General features: G+C 36.5%; 1 protein-coding gene across 2 annotated transcripts in view; it reads right to left on the bottom strand.

Moving 5' to 3' along the window:
* Positions 1-811: 811 nt before the first annotated feature.
* CHUK (component of inhibitor of nuclear factor kappa B kinase complex) overlaps positions 812-25154 on the bottom strand; it is a 34171-nt gene continuing 9828 nt past the window's right edge. Inside the window, exons 6-21 of one of the 2 annotated variants that reach the window (XM_069461082.1) lie at positions 24504-24593; positions 24240-24364; positions 23954-24061; positions 23211-23346; positions 18624-18818; positions 17522-17624; positions 13831-13954; positions 13371-13522; positions 11005-11066; positions 9904-10013; positions 9189-9238; positions 6257-6353; positions 5819-5966; positions 5261-5377; positions 3162-3261; positions 812-1892 (exon numbers count right to left, since the gene is read on the bottom strand). In XM_069461082.1, the coding sequence (XP_069317183.1) occupies positions 3193-3261; positions 5261-5377; positions 5819-5966; positions 6257-6353; positions 9189-9238; positions 9904-10013; positions 11005-11066; positions 13371-13522; positions 13831-13954; positions 17522-17624; positions 18624-18818; positions 23211-23346; positions 23954-24061; positions 24240-24364; positions 24504-24593 (1686 nt within the window). In that variant the 3' untranslated portion in view covers positions 812-1892; positions 3162-3192. Of the gene's footprint in view, positions 1893-3161; positions 3262-5243; positions 5378-5818; positions 5967-6256; positions 6354-9188; positions 9239-9903; positions 10014-11004; positions 11067-13370; positions 13523-13830; positions 13955-17521; positions 17625-18623; positions 18819-23210; positions 23347-23953; positions 24062-24239; positions 24365-24503; positions 24594-25154 lie in introns of both variants that reach the window. The other variant, XM_069461081.1, reaches the window with a different exon arrangement.

Here is a 25154-nt window from a genome sequence, read left to right on the forward strand (position 1 = left end):
TCAATGGCCCCCACCCTATAGCGAATCTTTTACCAATTATTAGAATGATATTTAGAAAATGCATGATCACTGAACAAAAAATCCTTTAACAAAAATTTTAATGCTTGGATGCCTGCAATGTTCAGACTCCCAGATAAGCACTTTTATTGTACTGCCCTTTGTTAACTTTCTGATCTTGCCATCTAGCTTAATATCTTCCAAGCAACAGGTGCCCCCAAAATAAAAATGTGTATTATAAAATCTTCTAGAATTAGAAAAGCAAGAAAGACTGCCTATTGTAACAGCTGACAGGGATGGAATTACCATCTTTAGAGAGAAAGTGGTACCTGATGACTACAAAAGACAATCCCAATATTTTAAACTTAGGTGACTGGGAAAATTACACCACTAGCAGAAATCGGGATGGTGCGACTGGCATCAATTTATAGGGCAAGGTATGAGCATGTTTTTTAGCCATGGATACTGGTGATAGGACATCTCAGGGGAGAGCACTATATTAAAGAAGTTGCCCAATACTGACTTTATAGTAAGTCCTGTTAAATTCCTGAGAAAAGTACAGGGAGAGCCTATCATGTCATTCTGTGCTCCAGTTCCACTTCGTGGAACCATCATATTTTCCCAAGCCACATTCAATTGTTCTATTATCTGATTTTTAGAATGAATAGGGATTCAAAAGTTAATTTAAAAATCATTTAATACACAAAGTGAAAAACTATCTAGAATATAAAAGCATTTCACATTTTGTAAAACAAGTAATACCTTCTAAATTACAAATGATAGAAATCCACAGTCCTTTATCTGAAACCCTCGGTGCCAGATGTTTCAGACTTCCAAAATTTTCAGATTTTAGAAAGGTAATTCAGTGCATATACCATACTACATTAACCCTCAGCAGACTCTGTGGCAGCGTCCCTCCCCCCAATCATCAAACATCAATATTTCTGCAACAAAATAAATGAATATTCACACTAAATGGGATAAACAGATTTCAATGTCAGTTCAGATTAGATTTGCAAGCAAATGAGTTTTGTCACTAAGCTTATGAAAACCTTGTTTTCAGAGCTTTTTGGATTTTGGAATTACAATTACAGATAAGGGAGTGCACACCTTTATAAATTTGTATGACAAGACATGAAAGAATAAACAGTTGACCCATTTTTACAAATGAAGAAACATACACACTTTCAAATACATTATAAATTAACAGGCATCTTCTCTTTGATATTATTAAATGTACATCTTAAATACATATACACATAGCACACTTAACATGGTTTATGAATGTGCAGTAAAATTAAAAATGGGATTAAGCCAACTCCTTATGATGCCAAGGAAGAGAACTTTTTGAGTGCAACACAAGGAGGTAGGGTTTATTCTTCAAGAAATACAACTTTACTTGTGAGCAGTCTCTTCCACAGAAACACAAGTAGACAACTTTCAGTTAAAATACATATTAATTGAGGTTTTCTTCTCAACAATACCATAATTGGCCTTATGCCACAAAGTTAAAACTTTAGAAGGTATTTTTTGTTCTAAATTAGTAATATTCTACCAAGTTTGAAGACAAATGAGTAACAATGATGATGCTCCAAAGCAGCTGTGGTATTAAAACAATTATTTAAACAAGTCCATTGACTTTTTATAAAATCCTGTCTGTTCAGAGGCTAAAATTACTCAAAATCAAAGTACTATGCTTGTAAAATCACATTTTTATGATCATAGTAGAAATGTAGTTTCTGATCACAGCCACTTCTTCCACTGACCGGTGTCTGAAGAATGGTTTCGGGGGGGAAAAACAAATTCCAACATGTGCAGCAACAACTTCCATCAATTTGGGGACAGTGAACAAGTGGCAAGTCATTCTATTCTGTTAACCAACTCCAATCAAGACTCTAAAACCAGGCATGAAAAAGTTATAATTAGATGTTGACTTTAAGTGATACGTATACAGGTGTTCATTTTTGCAAGTTTCCTGCATGTATGGACATTTTATAATCAAAAGTTGAAAACTCAAAAATATAACCATTATAATTAGAGAGTTTAGTTCACCTTATTTTCTGGTAATTTCAAAAAAAATATTTCAAAGAGTTTCATAAATATTTGAAGCAAATTTTTCTTCTTTTTTTAAGAGACAGGGGTCTTGCCATGTTGCCCAGGCTAGCATGTGGTGGCTATTCACACTTAAAACTGAGCCTTGGCCGGGCGCAGTGGCTCACGCCTGTAATCCTAGCACTCTGGGAGGCCGAGGTGGGCGGATCGTTTGAGCTCAGGAGTTCGAGACCAGCCTGAGCAAGAGCGAGACCCCATCTCTACTAAAAATAGAAAGAAATTATATGGACAGCTAAAAATATATATAGAAAAAATTAGCCGGGCATGGTGGTGCATGCCTGTAGTCCCAACTACTCGGGAGGCTGAGACAGGAGGATCCCTTGAACTCAGGAGTTTGAGGTTGCTGTGAGCTAGGCTGACGCCATGGCACTCACTCTAGCCTGGGCAACAAAGTGAGACTCCGTCTCAAAAAAAAAAAAAAAAAAACTGAGCCTTAAAATCCTGGGCTCAGGCGATCCTACTGCCTCAGCCTCCCAAGTAGCTGGGACTACAGGTGTGCGCAACAGTGCCCAGCTACTATTATTCTTATTGAAAGAGGAAATATATAGAATTGACATTGAGACTAAATGCAGTAAAAGTTAATTCAGTAAACATTTTATTGATTTCTCCAAGTTTTAACAAATCAATAGTTTACGGTAACCAAATCTTAATATAAGCACTTTACTATTATAAGTATATTAATAATTCATTTTATATGCAGCAGGTACTATTTAAGAATTAAAGTATTAAAAGTCCCTTCTTATTGGAGAAAATTGATTGCTGAAGCAAAAAGGTACAGACCATTCAATTTCAGTGGTCATATTGTGAAGAAAGCTTCTACTCATTTAATTTGACCAAAAATGTTGCTATTGAAGATTACTGATGACATAATCCTAGTATACCCTGAGTAACAGAAGATAGGGATTTGAGGTTGAGAATATTCCTCAAATGCTCTTTCCTCTGAGTTCTATTCCCTATCTGTATCCCAGATGCCAGATAAGGCTAGCATGGAAAGTTAAACCCTTTGCACCCAACATATCTAAAACACAAACCCATATCCACACAAAACTCACCATCATACTACTGCCCTGGTCCTCATTTGCTTCACGAATAATAGTGCTTAAATGGCCAAGACAGTTCAAATTTTCTTCTATCATTTGTGCTAAAGTCTCCCTGTGAGATGAAAGAACAAAGCCTTCTCAAATTCAGCAAAGGGGCATATGAATTTCCTCTACTTTCTGTTCTTCTAGGTCAGGATGATCACTGCCCTTCCTGCAACCCAGCACATCAATGCAGCTAATTCCTGTAGTCTTCAGTTTCCTCATTCCTCCCCCCAGAGGCAGAGTACTATTTAGTCCAAACTGCTGCCTCTGCCTAACTCTAATGATAAGTCCATTGTAACTCCAATCTGATTTTCCTCTGAAATATAAGTGGCACTTAGGCACAACTTTTTTCCCCTCTGAAAGTGCTAACTGGGGGAAAAAGTATCCTTGTGGCATAGACAAGATTTTGTTTCTGGAAAATATCCCTTTCCTTACAAGTAGTAAAAACACCAGCATGCTTTCTTCACAGACACAAATGCAAGGGAAGAAGATAGAAAAGTAATCTGTTTTGCAGAGATCAGGGAAGGTGAAAAAAACTCACTGGAAACTACAGGTGATGGCAATGAAAAGGAAAACAAGCAAGCTGATTCCTGAGGGCAACAGAAGAAAACAGTGTGATGAGGGAGCTGCCCAGAACCAAGATGTATCCCTAGAAGTTTATATTTGAAGGAGATCCTGATTCTAGTTTCTACCTTCATCCTTTCCTCTTCCACCTGGCCTCTAGCCTCACCCTTGACCAACCCTCTGTTCCCTACTAGAGCCAGTTCTAGGCTCTAGAATGTTAGCCAATATTAGCTTAGAACTAAATTCTGTTTCAGTTCATATCCAACAGATGGAAAAATTGAGGCCAACAGTCCCCAATCCTTTTAGTTAAGTACCACAGGTACACTGTAATTAAAATCAGTTTTCCTTTATAATGTATTCCTATTAGAAAAGATATTTAAAATACCTGTCAGACATACTTTTGCAAACAACTACAACCTCAAATTGGAAACTAATTGTATAGAGGTGACATTTGCAACCATTAGCATCTCCTAACAAAACTAAATGCTTTTATTAAGAATAAAAAGGTAAGTAATGTGTTAAATTTTATTTCCTTCAACTCTCATTAATGGAATGTTTCCTAAAGTCTATATAATTAATTATAGCTTGTGCTATAGTTGCAGATGTATTGCATTGGGCCATGTCTATAATGACCCCAAGATATACCTTGGAACTTGCTTTCTTTAAAAAAATAAAATACCTGATATCAGCTTGCCTTCCTGCCATGTGCTTTTCTCTCATAAAAGTAGAGTACAGAATGTGCAACTGCATGATCTCCTGAGCAGTGATGTGACATGGCTGCACTTCTGCAAAACTAATTATGGGCAGAGCTTCCAGGAAATGCTGGTGCTGTAGAGGTCTCCATGAGTTGTGAGAAAAGTGACAATACACAAGCTAGCAAAGAGCCACTGGCTCTGGAGATGGCACATCTTATGCTGAGAAAATAACAGAAATGGATAGTCATTCAGCTTTTAGCAGAAGAGCAGAAATTAATAAAAGATAATATAGGGCTTCAAACTTGAGTTTTTTATTTGCAAAACTGATTTAAGGCATTGAAAAAAGTCTGATTTTAGAAATACTAAGTTATAAAATAGAATAGATCTCAACAATTTATTTGAAGGGTAATCAAGGATCCCAAAATGATAAATGCAAAGAGATAGCATAATTTCTCACAGAGATAAAACAAAGTGATAAGCCAATAACAGAAAAAGGACTTAGAACTGGGATTGAGCCAATAATAATAGCAACATTTGCTGAACATTTACTTCCCAAGTACCTTACATGCATTGTCTAATCAAATTTTCACAGCAGTTCTATGAGACAGTCTCATTTTACAGGTGAGGAAATATGTAGATTAAAAAAGTCAAGTAAGTTGCCCAAGATTATTACAAAGGGACAGTCAAGACTCCACCCCTTTTTGAAGGCACTGAAGACTGCCTTAACCACTATTGCCTCATTCCCATCACTGCTCTGAAAACACAACTATCTATTGTTACAAAGTGAACCCACCCATCTTGAGGAGTTACCACGCATGACAGAGAATGTTCACGTTCTGCTGAAGTCGGGGGCAGCCATGCTGATGCTTGGGGGTTTACTGCACCTTCTAGACTGGATCCTACAAGGGACCGGGCAGAACTCTGTGTCTGAAGGAAAAAAAAAAAAATCAAATGATTATAAGCAAGTACCTCTGGTGATTCATACAATTTCTTACCATATTCCTAAGATTTAACGTTTCCATCACAGAGTATTTCTGTACAAAATTATCCCCACCTTTCACACCACTAGTAACTATCCTGTTGTAGCCCCTTTCGTCATTGACTAAAACCAAATGTATCTACCCTTGTAATACCACTTTAGTTAGAGGAAAAAAAAAAAACAACTCAGTTGAACATCAGGAACTGGAAAGGAGAGATGATCATAAAGTCCTGCATCTCAATTGCTAGTTTGACTTCAAGGTAGGCACGTGGGCATCAACCCAACATGAAATACATGTCTTCAGAAGGGCCCAGCTCATGCTGATAAATATCCCTTTCGCAGAGAACAATAGCAACATAATGTTAAATAATTCAGTAATAATTACTTACACAAGCAATTTTAAGGAGATGCCATATTTCTTTCTGCCTCTTTCCCTGCATAAACATGACAGTATTGTCAGCTTCTTTGATGTTACTGAGGGCCACTTCCACCTTGGGGAGTAGATCAATAATCTTCTGCTTACAGCCCAACAACTTGCTGGAGAGATTAAATCAGTGTCAGATACTTACACGTCCCCCAAGACTATACCATACTCCCAAACCCAGCTGGAGAAATGAACTACGATCAGCATCAGATGTAATGACTGATCTCCAAAGCAGTGCCTACAAACAGGTCATATAAATGCATACAGCTATGGCCAAATTACCCAAGGTACTGCCAGAACTCTTCCTGCGTCTAGTATATTTACCAAAGAGGGGCATTATACTTTGAAAGGAACGTAATAAAAGTATGCTGGGTTTTTGGTAGGAAATAAAGCAATTTTCTACCTCAGATGACCAAACAGCTCCTTGAGAACACGATCCTGACTCTGTACAGTATGCACAATGATCTTCACCATCTCTGTGCTGTCACTGTAGGAGTGATCTATAAAAGACATTAATCAGTGGGTATAACCTCTTCTGTGTGAACATATCTGCCTCCAAACAAAAAATTCCTCAAAATCTGAAACTATTTTAATTAATAAACATCTCCATCTAAATTAAAAATTGGACTAAGACATTTAAAGATCACTCATAAACAAATTCCAATAACATATCAAAAAACGAAATTATGTGTGCCTGTGTGTGTATAACATTAATACAGATTTATCACTGTGTCTTCAGAGACCTTAGTTTCTGTGCTTGAGAAGGGCAGTCTTGGCTATCTTTAAGCCCCAGTAACCTAAGCCCCAGACAAATATGCAGTCTCTGGCCAAGAGACCAATTTTTCTTGGATTGTTAACTACTTACTTAGAAACGGTGGGACAATTCATCTAACTTTCACTGCCCAAAGGAGGCCGTTGCTGTAACTAGGTTGCTTAGAATTTCATGTTTATAGCCTACAAAAATTTTGAAAAAAGCTGACTTAAACCAAATCTGATACGCTTAGAATTTCATGTTTATAGCCTACAAAAATTTTGAAGAAAGCTGACTTAAACCAAATCTGATACATTAATAAAAGGAACTTAGACACCCTGAAAATTCAGTTTGAGGGTAGTATGACATCTTAAAGCCAACTGACAGATGACAGATGTCCACAAATGGGATGGTTGTTGGTCAATGAGTGAGTTTTACAGTTCGATTGATGAGATGCTACCTTAATTAAAAAAAAATTACTGTCATTTTATATTTCAGAAAATGGAAAACTTATATTTCAGAAAACTTCAGAAAGTTGCTCATTGCATCATGCTGGTGTTTTCTCTGGATAGTAATTAAGTCTGAATGCAATAATAATATTAGTAGTATTTGCTACTACCTGGTTATATGTTTTTCATTTGGCCCTCACAGCAGTCCTTTGAGATGGCTACTTTTGTTACCCCATTTTACCAAAAAGGAAACTGAGAGGAGTGTCAAAGGAGGTTTAAAAAGTGCGTCTTCTGTTATCACTCCAAAGACCTCCTCCATAGCCCAACTTTATTCCCCTACACATTTGTCTCCCCCTCACCAACAGCTAGACATGAGACTCCAAAAAGGCTCCTTTCCAAATAGCACTCCTCCCCACTGACCAAGCCAACCATCATCCTTCATTATATAGCAGAAACACTTTATGAGTACTTCCCACTTCATCACACAGAATATATATTTTTAGAGACAAGGTCTTACTCTCTCACTCGGGAGGGAGTGTAGTAGTGCCACAGTAGCTCACTGCAGCCTTGAATTTCTAGGCTTAAGGGATTCTCCTGCCTCAGCCTCCTGAATTGCCATGGCTACAGGCAAGCGACATCACACTCAGCTAATTTTTTTGAAATTTTTTTTAGAGACAGGGTCCTGCTGTTTCCCAGGCTGGCCTCAAACCCCTGGGCTCAAGCAATTCTGCCTCAGCCTCCCCTAAGTGTTGGGATTACAGGCATGAGCACCAGCCAGTCACACACAATAAAAAGACATGTACTCAGGGGTTGAGATTTAAATAAAAATATATTTTTACTGCTTTATCAAGGACATTCTTAAATGAAACTGGCATTTTTAAAAAACTGAATGTATGGTGGTAATGACTACAAGCATAGTTTGGTGCTAGTGCCTTGATTCATACTAAGGTGCAGGCCATTTTACCCACCAGTGCTTTTGCACCATCAGTGCAAATGTCAACATGGTAAAAAAAAGCAAATGACATCTTAGTATTATGAAAATGGCTTTGACCTCATAGACTCTCTGAAAAAGTTTCCATTATACTAACGGTTCCATGAGCCACACTTTGAGAGCTGTTGGTCTAGACTTAACTTCTCTATTTCCTCCTGTCCCATTCCCTTCTCAGCCCACTACAATCTGGTTTCTGTTCCCAAAAGGCCATTATATTTTGCAAAGTCATCAATGATATCCAAACTAAGTCCAATGAATATTTGCATTGTTTATCGTCTTCATTAGCCACATCTCTGCAGCATTTCACCTTACAGATCACTTTTGCCTTGAAACTCTTAATTTTTAAAAAAATTTTTTTAGAGATGGAATCTTGCTATATTGCCCAGGCTAAACTCCTGGTCTCAAGCAATCCTTCCACCTTGGCTTCCCAAAGAGATAGGATTACTGGCATGAGTCACTGTGCCTGGCCTGTTTGCAAATTTTAAAGTGTGCAATGTATCTCTCTCTCTTTTTTTTTCACAATTTAACTATACTGCATATTAGGGCACAGACTTTACTTCTTATGTCTTCTGTAACCCTCAAAACAAATTTTTAATTAAATGATAATATCTTGCAGGTAAATAATACTTCATAGTTTTCAAAGTATTTTCACAAACATCCTCTTAACATTGCCACAACATATTCACTGAGTAGAAAAGCTAGGTTTCAACTCCATTTTGCAGAAGAGAGAAATAAGAAACAGGGCTATTTGCCTGAGGTAATTTGGTCAGTAAAGTACTCACAGGCCTTCCCTTTAACCACTCCATACCTGAAACCCATTGCATCAAATTCTTTCCAACCTGTCTAATAGTAAGGAGCACTCTCCCTCTTCCTCTTCTTTGAATTCCTTTTTCTTTCTTCCATTCCTTCTTTCCATTTCCCTTTAAAAATTTTTTCTACCTCACCTTCCCTGTCACTTTCCTCTTCTAATCCCTAAATTCTAACAAACTTAAAGCTACTATACCATAAATGTCTCAATGGCAATATGAAAACTGTAATTTATTCTGCAGCTTTTTAAAAATTTTAAATTTAAAATCCCTTAAATTTGTTACGCTGGTGATAGTTTCCTAAAATGCCTTCCAGTACTGTGATAGCAGTGTCTTACCTGAAGGTCTGTGCTTTAACTGTTTATATAAATCAATGGCACGCTGTTCCCTACAAAAGAGAAAACATGCTTCTATATCTAAAGGTAATTTGATGACTTCAGTAATCTATAACTTGAAATGAACGATACAGATTATTTGAATAATGATCCCATTTTAAAGCAAGTAAATATTGCCAATGAATATTTTACAGAGCATTTTATTTATAAGCAAGAACTATATAGTTTCTTAAAATGCAAAGTTTACTACACTTCCTATCTGTTCTGAACTACCACAAGTACAACACCCTTGCACCAGGAAACACTTAAACAGGTAAAAATTATGGCCTGTGATTAGAGGAAAAAATCTGAAATTTCTAATCCAAACACTTAGGAAGTTAACCTCATTTAGTGTACTTAAGAGGCAATACCTTGGACCAGAAGTATGGTAAGTAGGGAAATAGTTGTAACTTAGATATACTTGGAAAATTCTTGTTAACATGTATGTGAAAAAGATACCTTTATTAAAAACCAAAAAAGGCCAACACAAAGAGTTATTTCCAACATTTCCTGTGACTAAGAAAGAGCTTCCATTTTAAATATAACGCCAATATATTTGGGGAAAGGAAAACGATAGAAAGAACAACACAGAGCTTTAATCTGCCAGATATAAGCAGGAAGAATAATCTGCTACAAAACACTAGAGACGTGAAGATCAACAACACAAGTACAGCCTTACAGAGATTCCATCAAATCTCCCTGACGTCTTCCATAGGGGCTCTTCTGTAGCTCCATGATTTCAGTGTGCAAGGACATAATCTGATCCTCCAGGTATCCAATGACACCAACCTAAAATATGATGACAACACAAAGGGGACAACAGGCTTGCCACAATACAATAGAAAACAAAACTCAGATCCTAAGGATAAAGAATGACTTGCTGCTGCAGTAGAACTAAATAATATGAAACACTGATTTTGTTAAAGCCTTTTTATTCTTCAGATTCTGACGTACTTTTTCACCTAAGAACATATCTATTCCTATGCTTCTCTCTTTTCTGTCCTAACAACAGTAAACTACTAGCATTTGCATTTTTCTCTAGAGAAGCAAAACACGTACAGAGGTCATTAACAAGACAGAAAAAAATGGCCACCAAAATCATTGGTATTACTTGCATCTCAGCTCTATGATTTTCATTGCTTTATTCTGGACTGCCTTGAATAAGTACACTGAAAGATAAAGATGCTGAATTTCCCACTTCAGGATACCAGCAGCCCCAACCACATCCTCAAGATAAGTATTGGCATCAAGGAGAGCAACAATCTAGACCCATCAACAAATGAACAGGGTAAGGAAAAAATCTGCCACCTAGAGAATGAGCTATACCTAGGGAGACCATATAATTTATTGTCCAAACCAGCATAATTTTGAGAGTGAAATGGAGTACTATTGATAATTATGGCAAGATATCAGATATAAACTGGGACTATCCCAAGTAAACCAGAATGTGTAGTCATCTTATCTAAACTAATCATAAAAATAATAGCAATAACTGCCATTTATTATTCATTCCCATTTAATTTTCATAACCCTACTAAAAAAGGTACTATCCCCATAATACGATACGGAAACTGAAACTCAATGAGGCTAAGTAATTTGCCCAAAGTCCTTGTTTTTATCACTGTGATACCTCCCTCTACTTATACAAAGCATCTACTAGAATTTTGTCTGAAATTCAGGAATGACATGAAAAATACTCTTTACATACCAAAACCAAAGATACTTTCTAAGGAAGACATCAAGAATTAATAAGCATACAGAATGAGGCCAGTGATTTTACCTCAGTATAGTGGATGGCCTTTTCTTCCATTTCTTTCCATGCTTTTAGCATTTTTTCTGAAGCTAAAAAAAAAAAGTCTAAATTGGTTATCTCAGAAATACCCATAGCTTTAATTACTGGCTTGTGTATCTCCTTGCTATATCAACATCAAAGATGTGTTATAGGTTTAATTGTGTCCTCCATAGACATATGTTGAAGTCCTAACCCCCAATACATCAAAATATGACCTTATTTGGAAATAGGATCATTATAATCAGCTAAATTAATACTTATACCGGAGTAGGGTGAGCCCTTAATCCACTGTGACTAGTATGATTAGTGTCCTTAGAAGAAGAGAAGAGACATAGGATACAGACACACAAAGGGAGCAAGCTATATGACAACGGAGACAGAGATTAAAGTGCCGCAGCTATAAGCCAAGGAACACTAAGGATTGCTGGCAAACCACAAGAAGCTAGGAAGCAGCAAGGACAGATTGTTCCTCACAGGTGTCAGAGGGAACGTGGCCCTGCAGCACCCTGATTTTGGACTTTCAGCCTCCAGAACTGTGACTCAATAAATTTCTGCTATTTTAAGCCACCTAGTTTATGGTATTTTGTCATGGAAGCCCTAGGAAACTACTATAGATGGTTTTCTCTTTAAAAAAAATTTAAGTGATACATAGGTATGATTTTTTTAAAAAAATCAAACATTATAAAAGGATATAAAAAGAAAAGACTTCTCTTCCTTCTCTCTACCCTTCACCTCAAGGAATCTTACTAGGATTATCCGTTACATGGACACATACCCTACTCCTTCACAAGTGAGACCATTTACATACTCTTTATTTTTTTCCACAACTTAAAACATTGCTGCCACTTATAGACCCAGGTGATCTTTTAACATTAGCACATATACATTTACCTCATTCTTTTTCCACAGTTGTACAGTATGCTTTTGAAAAGTGAAAGATTTTTTCATCAACTGGACACTATTGATCATTTATTCTGATATACACATACCTTGCTCAGAACAAATGTACAAACAGTATTTGTTTCCTATAAAGGATTTGTTTCATAAAGGAAAAAACAAATGCTGGTGGTGACCTCTTTAGTTTATTCAAAAAAAAAAAAAATTTTTTTTTTTTTGAGACAGAGTCCCACTCTATTGCCTGGGCTAGAGTGTATTGGCGTCAGTCTAGCTCACAGCAACCTCAAATTCCTAGGCTCAAGTGATCCTCCTGCCTCAGCCTCCTGAGTAGTTGGGACTACAGGCATGCGCCACCACGCCTGGCTAATTTTTTCTATTTTTAGTTGTCTGGCTAATTTCTTTCTATTTTTAGTAGAGATGGAGTCTTGTTCTTGCTCAGGCTGGTCTCGAACTCCTGCGCTCAAGTGATCCTCCCGCCTCGCCCTCCCAAAGTGCTAGGATTACAAGTTTATTTAAATTTTAACTCTACTTTTTTACATTTCCTTAGTACCTCTGAAGGAGATAAGCTTGGAGTCAAATATTGAAAATTGGGAGACTGTATACAATAAGAAAATAATAGGATTCACAGTAGGTGGTTTGGCAAAAATCATAACCTTGGAATTATCTGCATTATTATTTATAGGAAGATAAGCAGGTGAAGATTCATTTGGGCTGCTATAACAAAATACCCTACACTGGGTGGTATATAAACAACCGAAATTTGTTTCTTGAACTCCTGGCCTCAAGTGATCCTCCGGCCTTGGCCTCCCAAAGTGCTAGGATTGCTGGTGCGAGCCACCATGCCCAAGAAATTTATTTCTTACAGTTCTGGACACTGGGAAGTCCAAAATCAAGTTGCCGGTAGATTCAGTGTCTGGTGAGGACCTTTTCTGGTTCATAGATGACTGTCTTCTCAGTGCATCCTCACATGCAGAAGGGGTCAGGACTCTCACTCAGGCCTCTTTTATAAGGGCACTAATCTCAAACATAGAGGCACCACCCTCATGAATTAATCACCTCCCAAAGGCCACACCTCTTAATATCATCACTTTGGGGGTCAGAATTTCAACGTATGAATTTTGGGGGCACAGAAACATTCAGTCCATAGCACTGGCTAAGAAGTCACTCCAGTACAGATTTTGTATCTATTAAAAGAATGAGGTTTGAAATTCACAGATTCTTAAGTCACTTCTGTATTTTTCTGGAGCTAAATAATTTTAGTTCAATTGTGAAACTAAGTTGCTCAACTAAGGGATTAAAAAACACAGTGAACACAAACATGGTTTCTCATAATTTAAGTTGTCTCTTGTCCTAATGTGAAGGTAAGTGAAACAACTCACTATGAGTTGAGAAGGCAAAATAGCAGATGGCTTCAAGAGACTAGACACTTTTTAAAAATACATTACCCAGACACTTACATATCCCATAAGTCATCTGCTCACTATATCTCTCCAAGTCAAGCTGAATGCTTTTCTGAAAAAACTGCAATTTAGCTTTCAGTTGCTGTGATGCTGAGATCAAAGTGTTCTTCATTTTTGTCAAGTTAGCATTGTATCTAAGAAGACTTAACCTAAACCATAGCAAAAAATAAAGATATTATCAGCATTTAGAAATACCAGATAATAATTTAAAAATATAAATTGTCATAAGCCCAAAGCTTCTTATACTAGTATTCAAGAACTACTACATCTTAAGCCATTACAATTGGATGGTTTCAGATCATTAGTAAGAATTCTACAAGTCTAATCAGAATGTTACATTTCAAATTAGCCCAATGTTAGCATTGCACGAAACATTGATTAGTGAAAACTGGCAAGAGTAATTCTTGAGTATATCATGCACATTATATTGTGCTTATAAACAACGGAATCTGCTTACATTGCTGCTCTTTGTCCCTGAAAGAGCCTGCTGTAGTCTTCTTTTAGCCCAGACACATAGTGCACTGCTTCAGCCCATACCTTACGTAGCTGTATAATTGGAAGCTGTATTTTGCTGTCCTGTACTATATGCAAGAAGATGAGAAAAAGGGGAGGGTAGTTACTTTTGAGGATTTTAGAGTATATTTATCATTCCCTGTGATTTCCTGTCCACACAAATAGTATTCCCATAGATGCTAGAAACTATGCCTGAAAGAACCACTTGTTACCATTTAATTCAGTTCAATATACATTTAGTGAGCACCTGCAATACATAAGCCCTGCTCCAGATACAAAGGGGAAAAAAATGAATGACATAATCACTACCCTCACAGAAGTTGAGACTGTTACCATATCTGTCTTTTTTACTTGTTTCTCTCCAACCTGGAATAAGTTTTCGCTCTGCTAATTCAAATTCTTTATTTCTTTCAAGTTCTAAATCAAGTCCCATCTTCTCCACAATCCACCAGGGTCTTTCCTGCCTCTGAATAATAAATTTCATCTCCTGAACCACTGACCCAGCTTCAAAAAAACATACAGGGTAAATGGCAGTTTAATAAGATATGCTTTCTTCAATGACAGACTTTAAAAAATTATCTATTTATGATTATCTCTTACCTGTTCTTTGGTAAAAGGAATTCTGCTTTTCTAAAACTATGGCAGGTATGAGTTAAGTTCAATGAAATGCCATTTTAACATAGGAAATTCTCCAACATTGAAAGAACTTCATCTTATACTTTAAGGTGGCAAGTATATTCTTTGCTATTCTTTTCTCATGAACAGCTTCAGAGAAAGGTTAGGGAAAATTTGCTGCACTAGTAGCAAACTGAGAAAACACACTATCTGAAGCAGACTTTTTAAAAAATAAAGTTATATATCTAGAAAAATCTTTGCCTTCCTTAATAATTATTAGTAGCCTCAATTAACCTTTCTTTTATTATTTTTTTTTAAGAGTTGGGGTCTTGCTATGTTGCTCAGGCTGGACTTCAACTCCTGGGCACAAGTGATCCTCCCACCTCAGCCTCCCAAGTAGCTAGGACTACAACTGTGTGCCAACTTTTCTTCTATTCTTATATTCCCACACTTTCTCCTGGCTTCCTACAATGACCAAAAACAAAACCAAAAACAAAACTAAAAAAAAAAAAAAAGTATCAAACTTTTTTTTTTTGAGTCTGAGTCTGAGGGAGGGGAACCTGGCTGCTTTCCCTTCATCCTCCAAAATCATATACTTTAAAAAGTAAAGTCTGAAACGGCCTAAAAGAAATGATATCCCAATAGCAACAAGCACACCTAGTGCTCAGATCTTGATTTCTAATACTATTTTCCAATAGAAGGAACCACAGTTCCTTGGAGAAATGGCTGATTCTAGGACTGAGGCAGGAAATACACAAGATGAAGGTAAAGCATATCTTGTAGTGCCAGAATGTAAGGAAGTGCTAAAAAGAAACAAAAATAAAACAACTCATTGACGGGGACATGTAAAATGGCTATAGGAGCCAACTAAAGAGCTGCTAATGGCCAAAGCTGGAACCATTTGCACAAAAAAATAAACTAGTATTGGATTATAATACAAAGTATAAAATAAATATCATGAGTTCATACTGACATAAATAAATGAACAAATAAATTATGTGGATACTCTATCCTAAAGAAGGGGAACATAATCCCCACTCCTTAAGTATGGGTTATGCATGATGACTTCTTTCCAAAGAGTACAGTATGGAACGGGGAGAAAAGAGTAAACTTAATAGTGGAGAAACCTGACAAACACTACTTCAGCCCGGTGATCAAGGTTTAACACCAACCGTCATAATTCATAATGTATCCTTTATATGTGATGAAAATATCACTTTACTGCTGTGATCTTTCTCTTAAAACCCATAATCTCAATTACGAAAAAAAAAAAGACAAATTTCAACAGAGGAGCATCCTACAAAATACTTGACCAGTACTCCTGAAAACGGTCAGAGTCATCAAAAATAAGGAAAGTCTGATAAACTGTCACAGCAGAGCCTAAGGAGACATGACACCTAAATGTAATGTGGTATCCTGGATGGGATCTTATAACAGAAAAAGGACATTAGGTAAAATCAGAGGAAATCTGAATGAAGTATGGACTTTAGTTAATAATAATAATAATATATTGGTTCATTAATCATAACAAATATACTATACTAATGTAAGATGTTAACAATAGAGTTCACTATATATGTGAGGGATGAGGGATTAGATGAGAACTCTGTACTATCTGCTCAATTTTTCTGTAAATCTAAAACTATTCTAAAAAAAAGTAAAAAAAATTAGTAAAAAAAAATTTAATAAAGGTCTGAGGAAAGGAAGATTGACTGGAAAGAGACATGAGGGAGCTGAGGTGAAGGAAATGTTCTATATTGTGATTATGGTATGGATTGCACAAGTATATACATTTGTCAAAAACCATCAAACTATATGATCTGTGCATTTCACTATATGTAAACCATGCCTCAATTTAAAAGAAAAATTCAAGAGAAAACTAATAAAAAGGTAAGAGAGGACAGATTACATATATTTTAGCCCTTATGCTCAATTTTATTCTTTTTTTTTTTTTTTTTTTTTTTTTGAGACAGAGTCTCACTCTGTTGCCCAGGCTAGAGTGAGTGCCGTGGCGTCAGCCTAGCTCACAGCAACCTCAAACTCCTGAGCTCAAGCGATCCTCCTGTCTCAGCCTCCCGAGTAGCTGGGACTACAGGCATGCGCCACCATGCCCGGCTAATTTTTTCTATATATATTTTTAGCTGTCCATATAATTTCTTTCTATTTTTAGTAGAGATGGGGTCTCGCTCTTGCTCAGGCTGGTCTCGAACTCCTGAGCTCAAACGATCCGCCCACCTCGGCCTCCCAGAGTGCTAGGATTACAGGCGTGAGCCACCGCGCCCGGCCTCAATTTTATTCTTGATTTTACAATTTTGTGCTTTATTTTAGTTTGGGTAGAAATAAACTGATCAAACACATCTTCAAAAGAAAATAATTTCACAGGATAAATTAAAACATTTGAACATAAAGCAGTATTTATAGGATAAAATGAAATAAATATTTGAACATGTTTAAATAATAAAGGGACAATTAAGAAGGAGGTTTAATTAACAGTGAAGTTTCATTGTCCTGTGAGAGGCCTATCCTCAGGCAAGTAAATCCTCTCTTAAATGAGGGACCTGGTGATGATTTAAAATCTACCTTTTCACCTTCCAAACTACATAAATCCATTTTTCACCATATATAGAAACTTCAAGTATGAAAGATACAGAACAGAAACACCAAAAGACCATTTCTACTAATCATATTGAGAGTCAAAATTATATTATTTCAGGTTTAACACATTGTCACACTAGAAAAAAAAATTTTTTCCTTGGGGCCACGGTGCTTTATTACAAAAATAGAATAAAAACTTCTAAAACACAATGATCCTTTCTGATTTAATGAAAAATTTGTTATTTTTTATTGTTTTCTGTGAGTTATATGCAACTTGAAAAACAGTTCACACAGCTCCCAAGGTAAAGAGATATGTCAGTTAAATATGCTTCACGAGGCCCTGGGCTCAAAACTTGCATGAGTTAAATACAACTCACTTGGCAGTTAATATGTTAAAACTTAGCCCCTAAATGGACTGTACTTACCAATATAATTTACACAATCAGATAAACTTCTGGAAGCAAATGGCCCTTCATATACAGTCTTACTTTTATCAAACAAATAAACCATATAGCTATCACAGCCTCTCTGAAAAAGAAACAAACAATTAAAATTCTGCTCAAACACTTGAAAATCCTAGGCTCTCTACTTGTGCATCAGATTTCCTACTTCAAAATGCAAATGAACAAAGTCAATGTATATTAGCACACATCCTACAGATACAGAATCTATACTTTTGTTAAGGAAAAAAACCCAAACTTTAGTAAGGGTGAAAGTGAAAAACAATCACTAAAACCAAAAAAGCATATATATACATACATACACACACACACACACACACACAGTGAAAATACTATTTAGTAATCAAAAGGAATTAAGTATTTATACAGGCTACAACATGGATGAACCTCAAAAATATAATGTCTAAGTGAAAGAAGTCAGACACAAGAGACTACATATTGTATAATTCCATTTATATAAAATGTTCAGAAAAGGCAGATCTATGGAGATAGAAAATAGATTCATGGTTGCCTTGGGTGGGCAGAATGGAGATTAACAGTTAATGAATATATGGGATCTTACTGAAATGGAAATGTTTTTAAACTGATTTAGGGTGATAGCTGCACAATTTGGTAAATTTACTAAAAAAAATTACTGAGTTAATCACTTGAAATGGGTGAATTACATGATATTTTAAAAATATGCCTTAATAAAGCCATAAAAAGAAAAATGGGGAAAAAAGTCATGACCACAATCATATTTTACCACCCATTTATGGGACCTATGAGACTGAGGATCTAATTTCAAAGTACTAGGCTTCAAATACAAAAAGGAATAGAAAGTGGGAGCAGAGAACTGGCACCAAAGAAAAAGTCTTACAAAGTTCAAAACAATAAATGTTTCACTTCTATCTTGTTCACCTAGCAAAGCAATGGTAAAAATCAGGAGTAGGACAAAACTAAAAAATTATTATAAGATGTGCGCCAACCCCGAAAGAATTCTAAGTATGCATCAAAAAATGCAGGGCATGCAATTCCTCCACAGAAACAGATTTCTTATACTGTAGGTATATTAGAATTCTCTTACAACTCCATCTAGAACACACTGAGAAGCTGGTTTCCGAGGATCCAGAGAAATTCCTGTTTCTGAAAGCAGCTCTTGAGAAACAGTACTTATCCCAGTTTCACGCTCAATACGAGACTGCAGTGAATGAAGACTTTCATCAGGTGGTAACAAAAAAGAAATTATCTTTGCAGAAGTCATATTTAGGATATGTACTATCTGTATAAATAAGAAAAAAGATAAATTTATTAATCACTTACTATATAAAAGATTCAGTACAAGATACTAAAAGGGGATTATTAGAAAAAGGCATTATTTCTACACTAAATAAGGTTCACTCATTCTCCAAAGTGAGATCTCCTGCTATAATTATAAAATGACATTCTGAAAATGGAAGAACAGTTTTACTTTTCTACTACAAGAGATGTTAGTTCCAACAAAATCTCAAAGTTCTAGAGATGCACAAAATCGAGAAATAAAAATCCCAATTTAAAAAAATAACATTTATTTGCAAAACATTAACCTACATCTAAAAGGAAACATTCCCATTTATGAAGTACCTAATAGATGCCAACCACAGAGTTAAGTGCTTTCACATAGCATCCTCATTAATTAGATCTTCTAATGTCCACTTAAACAGAGGGAGAAACCAGAGTTCCGTTTGTGTTTGAGACAGTCTTGCTCTGTCACCTGGGCTAGAGTGCCGTGGCATCAGCCTAGCTCAAAGCAACCTCTAACTCCTGGGCTCACGTGATCCTCCTGTCTCACTCTCTTGAGCAGCTGAGACTATAGGCACACACCACCACAACCAGCTAATATTTTTCTATTTTTAGTAGAGACAGGGTCTCGCTCTTGCTCAGGCTGGTCTCAAACTCCTGATCTCAGGTGAACCTCCCACCTCGGCTTCCCAGAGTGCTAGGATGACAGGCATGAGCCACCTCGCCTGGCCCAGAGCTCTAAGTTAAATAATGTGTTAGGGATCACACAGCTGGTAACTGGTAGAGGTTGGATCTGAACTGCTTTCTACTTCATGTTGCCTCAAGAAATAATCATCTGATAGAAAGCTATGTCTCTCTTTAAACAGGAAAGAAGCATTGTTGTTCCCATTAAGGCCACCAAATCCCAGAGCAGTGATCTGCCTAAGGGGCCCAAAGTTAGATAAGAACAGTCTTTTTACTCTCACCTAAAGTCTCAGTAAAAGTCGCCTTATATAGGTCACGTGAGTGTGAGGCTGAGTCAGGTGGAGCTCTACCCAGGTAACCAAAGAGAGCCACAGCCACAAAGTTGGAGGTTAGTCTTTTGAACATAATGTGATTTTAAATTCTCTTCCTTCCACTGTCTTTAGAATGCCATACAAATTAATGCCTACATTTCTCCGTGCCTTACAATAGCTAGTATATGCAAATGATTAAAATTCTCTCTGCTGGAAATCCTTACTATGAAGGTAGAACATTAATCCAGGCCATTATTATTTCTTTTTCCCCCCCTTAAAATATAAAGTTTAACAAAAAGTATAGATGGCAGTATAAACTCCCCTCGTAACCCTGTGAATGCCTTGCCTAGTTTCAACCTTTATTTACATACAGCCAATCTTGTTTCATCTATAGCCCCCCTCATATCCCCTTCCCTGAAGTATTTCTTTTTGGTCTTTTAAACATTTTATTTTATGACAATTTAACTTTTTTTACATACAAAAATTGTGTATATTTAAGGTATACAACTTGATGTTTTGATATACATTGTGAAATAATCACATTTCAGCTAATTAACACATCTATCACCTCTTCATAGTTACCATTTTCTGTACCCCTTAACCAACATCACTATATTCTCCCCTTCTTCCCCAGCCCCTGGCAACCACTGTCCTATTGTCTGCTTCTATAAGTTCGACTATTTTAGATTCCACATATAAATAAGACCATGCAGTATTTCTCTGTCTTGCTTATTTCACTTAGCATAATGTCCTTCTTTTCTTTTTAAGGCAGAATAATATCTCATTGTATATATATCACACTTCCCCCAACCATTCATCTGTCAAAGGACATTTAGGTTGTTTCCATATCTTGGCTATTATGAATAACACATGGGACTACAGATACCTCTTGGCAATTCTAGTTTCAATTCCTTTGGATATATACCCATAAGTGGGATTGGTGGATCATGACAGCTCTATTTTTAATTTTTTGAGAAACCTCCATACTGTTTTCCATAATGGCTGTACTAATTTACATTCCCACTAACAGTGTATAAGGGATCCCTTTTCTCCACATCCTCACCAACATTTATCTTTTATCTTTTTATGACAGCTGTCCTAACAGGTATAAGGTGATATCTCACTGTGGTTTTGAGTTTCATTTCCCTGACGATTAGAGTTGTTGAGCACCTTTTTATGGCTGTCTACCATCCAAATTTCTTCTTTTGAGAAGTGTCTATTTAGGTCCATTTTTAACTGAATTATTTATGTTTTTGGTATTGCGTTGTATGAATTCCTTATAAATTTTGGATATTAACCTCTTATTGAATATACGGTTTAGAAATATTTTTTCCCATTCCATAGGTTGCATTTTCATTTTGTTTACTTCCTTTGCTGTGCAGAAGCTTTTTAGTTTGAAGGGCCACTATTATTTCTACTTAAAAATCCTGACATAGTTGCTCAAATAAGTCGTGTTACAGAAATACCAAGCTGCTTTTATAACCCAAAACTGATCTTTTTAATGTAAATTCCAAGTGTTTTAAAAAGATTACCAATATTTCTCTTAGCATACTATTAACAGACTATCCTTTAATATATAATAATCTTTTATATTTAAAAGGGAGTGAGAGGGAAATCTTCAAAATTGAGATGGATTTACAAGTATACTACCTGAGATTTTCCATGCCTTCCCAGTCTAGGCAGATTTCACACTGTGACAGCTGCCACTAATAGCAATAGCAGAAACTTAGGATGTAAATCCTACACTGGACATTTACTTTTACACCAGGTGTATGTCAAGGTAGAAGTCATCATGGAATCGCACTACCAAAGCTCCAAACCAGAAGGGAGCAAATAAAGGAGGAGGGCCGGGTGCAGTGGCTCATGCTTATAATCCCAGCACTTTGGGAGGCTGAGGTGGGAGGATTGCTTGGGCCCAGAAGTTTGAGACCAGCCTGGGCAATATGACAAGACTCCCTCTCTACAAAAAATAAGAAATATTAGCCAAGTGTGGTGGCACAAGCCTGTAGTCCTAGCTACTTGGTAGGCTGAGGCGGGAGGATTACTTGAGCCCAGGAGTTTAAGGCTGCAGTGAACTATGATCGCTCCCCTGCACTTCAGCCTGAATTACAGGGCAAGACCCTGTCTCTAAAAAGAAGAAAGGAGGAAAGGGAATACAACCTAAATTTATCTTTTTGTTTACTCAAATAGAGTACCTACTATGGTACACACTAGTGTGTTGTAGTGGTGGTAGTGGGTAAGCAAACTGAGTAGCTTATGATCTCCATACGACTATAGTCAAATAAAAGGTATTAAGATACAGTAAGAGAACTAAAATACAAGGCAGAATGTGATAGGTATTATAATCACCATAAAGTACTGCAGATGAGAGTTGTTTTTGGGTGTATAGCATCATAGAACTATCTATACCTCTCATTCATGTCAGTGAATAATTTACTGAGAACCTGACACATGCTGTGTTCTGTACAGAATGCTGGGGTAGGGATGGGGTGGAATGAGTGATTGTTAATAAAAGTAGTAACACAATCCCAGCCTTGGCGAAGATGACTATGTGGAGAGGCATGAGTAGAAGATGATAAATAATTAGAAAACAAAGTATTAATAAATATGATTAAGTGACAAAACTATATGGCAGATACCATTTTTAAAAAAGCTCTTAAAGATATGCCAGCATAGGTGAGGAGATACAGAGATGGAGAACATACTGGGCAGAAAGATAGCATCTGTCAAAACACAAAAATGGATAATGGGTTTGAGGCATAACGAACAGTGACAAGCATAACGAGTGAGGTAAAGGTTAAGAGAAGCAGGTACAAAGCAACACTTGGTTGGGGAAAGCCCAAAAAAGCTAAGTATATCAGTTTACACTTGATTTGGTAGGCAAAAAAGAACTATGTTAGTTTCTTGGACAGAATCAAAAAGCATTTTCAGAAGATGAGAAAGGCAGTTCATGTTGCATGGACAATAGCATGGGGAGTGAGTATAAACGCATGAAAGCCAAGTAGGAACTTTCCTCACCAAACCAAATCCAGTATGATTAGACATAAATGAATGAGGTGATAATGGCAACAACATGGGAAGAGAAAAATAAAAAAGATGCTTCAAAGGAGTAATAAAGACCACACAGGGGGTGGGGGGGCAAAGGCAATATATGTAATCTAAACTTTTGTCCCCCCCAATATGCTGAAATACGAATAAAAAAAAAAAAAAAAAAAGACCATATAGAAGCAAACTGAGAAAGCTTGCTAAAGAAATAAAAAACATCAGCTCTAGGAATATCATTTTCTTTTTCAAATAAACATCAGGAAATGATTATTAAAATATATTTATGCTCATTTTCCAAATAAACTTGTTAACTTCAATGCAGGTCTTATGAAGTAGACCCCATTAAAACTAACCTTCAAATTCAGAATGTGATCCATTAATATAAAACATCTTGGCTGCTTCAAAGTAAGATCAACAGGTCCTCCTCTCTGTTGAGGGTCCCAATTCAGCATCAATTGTAGCCAATTTTCCATGGGTTCTACTATTAAACTAGAAAATGTAGAAGAATAGGGTGAAAATCATTATGTTCCAATTTTCCTTTAGTATTGTTAAAAAGGTTTTTTTATAGGTTGTCCATTTCCTTTTCCATCGCTTGTCTGTACCCTTTTATATCTTTCAAATAATTCATGAAATGACAGGGGACAAACTTTTTTCCACAAAAACAACATAAAACCCCACATATATAAGTTAGTAACTCCAACAGATTGAGTCCAATTCCATTCTCCAAGAAACGCATTTCCTTCATTATCCCAGGAGTCTTCTTAGCACCTAAGCCAATTAGTCAAGTGGCCGTAGTTCTCGTTTTCATTAGACCTGTGCTGTCCAATATGGTAGTCACTATATTGGATAGCCACAAGTAGCTATTTACATTTACTATTTATTTAAAATTCACTTCCTCAGTCACACTTGCCACTTTTCAAGTGCCCAATAGACTCATGTGGCCAACAGAGATACAGAACATTACCATCATCACAGAAAGTTCTACTGGATAATGCTACTTGAAACAGACAACTACCCTACTACCTACCCACCCTACCCAACTACCCAACTACCCTGGAGAAACTGAGGCAAACTTCCTCAACTAAAATACACTTACCTACAAAGGCTATTTGGCTGAGGTAAATGGCTACTAAACCGAACTTCTCCTGTCATCTCTTCACATGCAAATATACACTTTGGATCCTTCTTCTTAATCTTCTCATGGCTACAAAAATAAGAACTACCATAGTTGACAACCTGATTCTCACAAACACTCTTAAGATTTCTTGCCATTTAGTTTTACTCAATTGTGGTTTACAAGGCAGTTAAGACCACTACATAAAGAAAAAGGCAGACAACTGAAAAAATTTCCATTCCTTATTAAGTTCTCATTCATTTCTTACCAGGTAAATGGCTGCAGATGATGCAAAAAAGGCCTGTATCCCGCAATACATTCAAACACCATGGTCCCAAAGCTCCAATAATCAACAGTGGCTGTGTAAGGCTTATTTTCAAAGAGCTCTGGGGCCTTAAAAAGAGAAAATGCTTTAAACGTCAACACTATATGGTAAAGGCTACTTTATTTCTGAACTAGTATATTCATGACCTTCAGAAATAAGAATGAGAATCTTGTACACTTAAACTCAAGGAAACAATACAGGTCTCACCAGATACTGCAGTGTCCCCACAAAAGATGTACACAGGCTTCCTTGATCAACATCTTTGGCATATCCCAGATCAATTATTTTATGTGTTATCTACAAAATAATAAGAGTAAGTATTAAATGGTCAAGAAATTCAAAATGGAAAGGCAACAATGTCCTTATAAAGCTGTAGAGAGGCTGGTGGTGAAATGCTTGGGCTCTGAAACAACACAAACATGTTTCAAGCCTAACCTCCACCACTTAACTAGGCATGTGCTCTTAAGTTACTTAATGGAATTACTAACAGTCCCTACTTCACAGAATTTTTATTAAGATTCAATGAAACAGTGAAAGTAAAGAACATAACACAGTGCTTGATGCCTGGTAAAATTTAAATACAGATTGGCTATTAATTTTTATTTTGGTATATTCAGAATAAGCTTGATTCATTAAACTGGAAAGCAAAGGTAAGGTTGACTTCCAAACTTAAAGCATCATACCACCTTAGAGTGGATTAAATCTCAGTAAACACCTGTCTAACTTCAAGAATGTCCCAAAGTCTTTGGATACCAAAAAAAAAAAAGCAGAAATAATTTGTACTAAGCATACACGAAAGGCTCCTAAGAGAAGAAGCATCACCAAGGTTCCATCCAACTGATGAACCAGCATCTTTAC

The sequence above is a fragment of the Eulemur rufifrons genome, chromosome 28 (assembly GCF_041146395.1).
Source record: "Eulemur rufifrons isolate Redbay chromosome 28, OSU_ERuf_1, whole genome shotgun sequence".
NCBI lineage: Eukaryota > Metazoa > Chordata > Mammalia > Primates > Lemuridae > Eulemur > Eulemur rufifrons.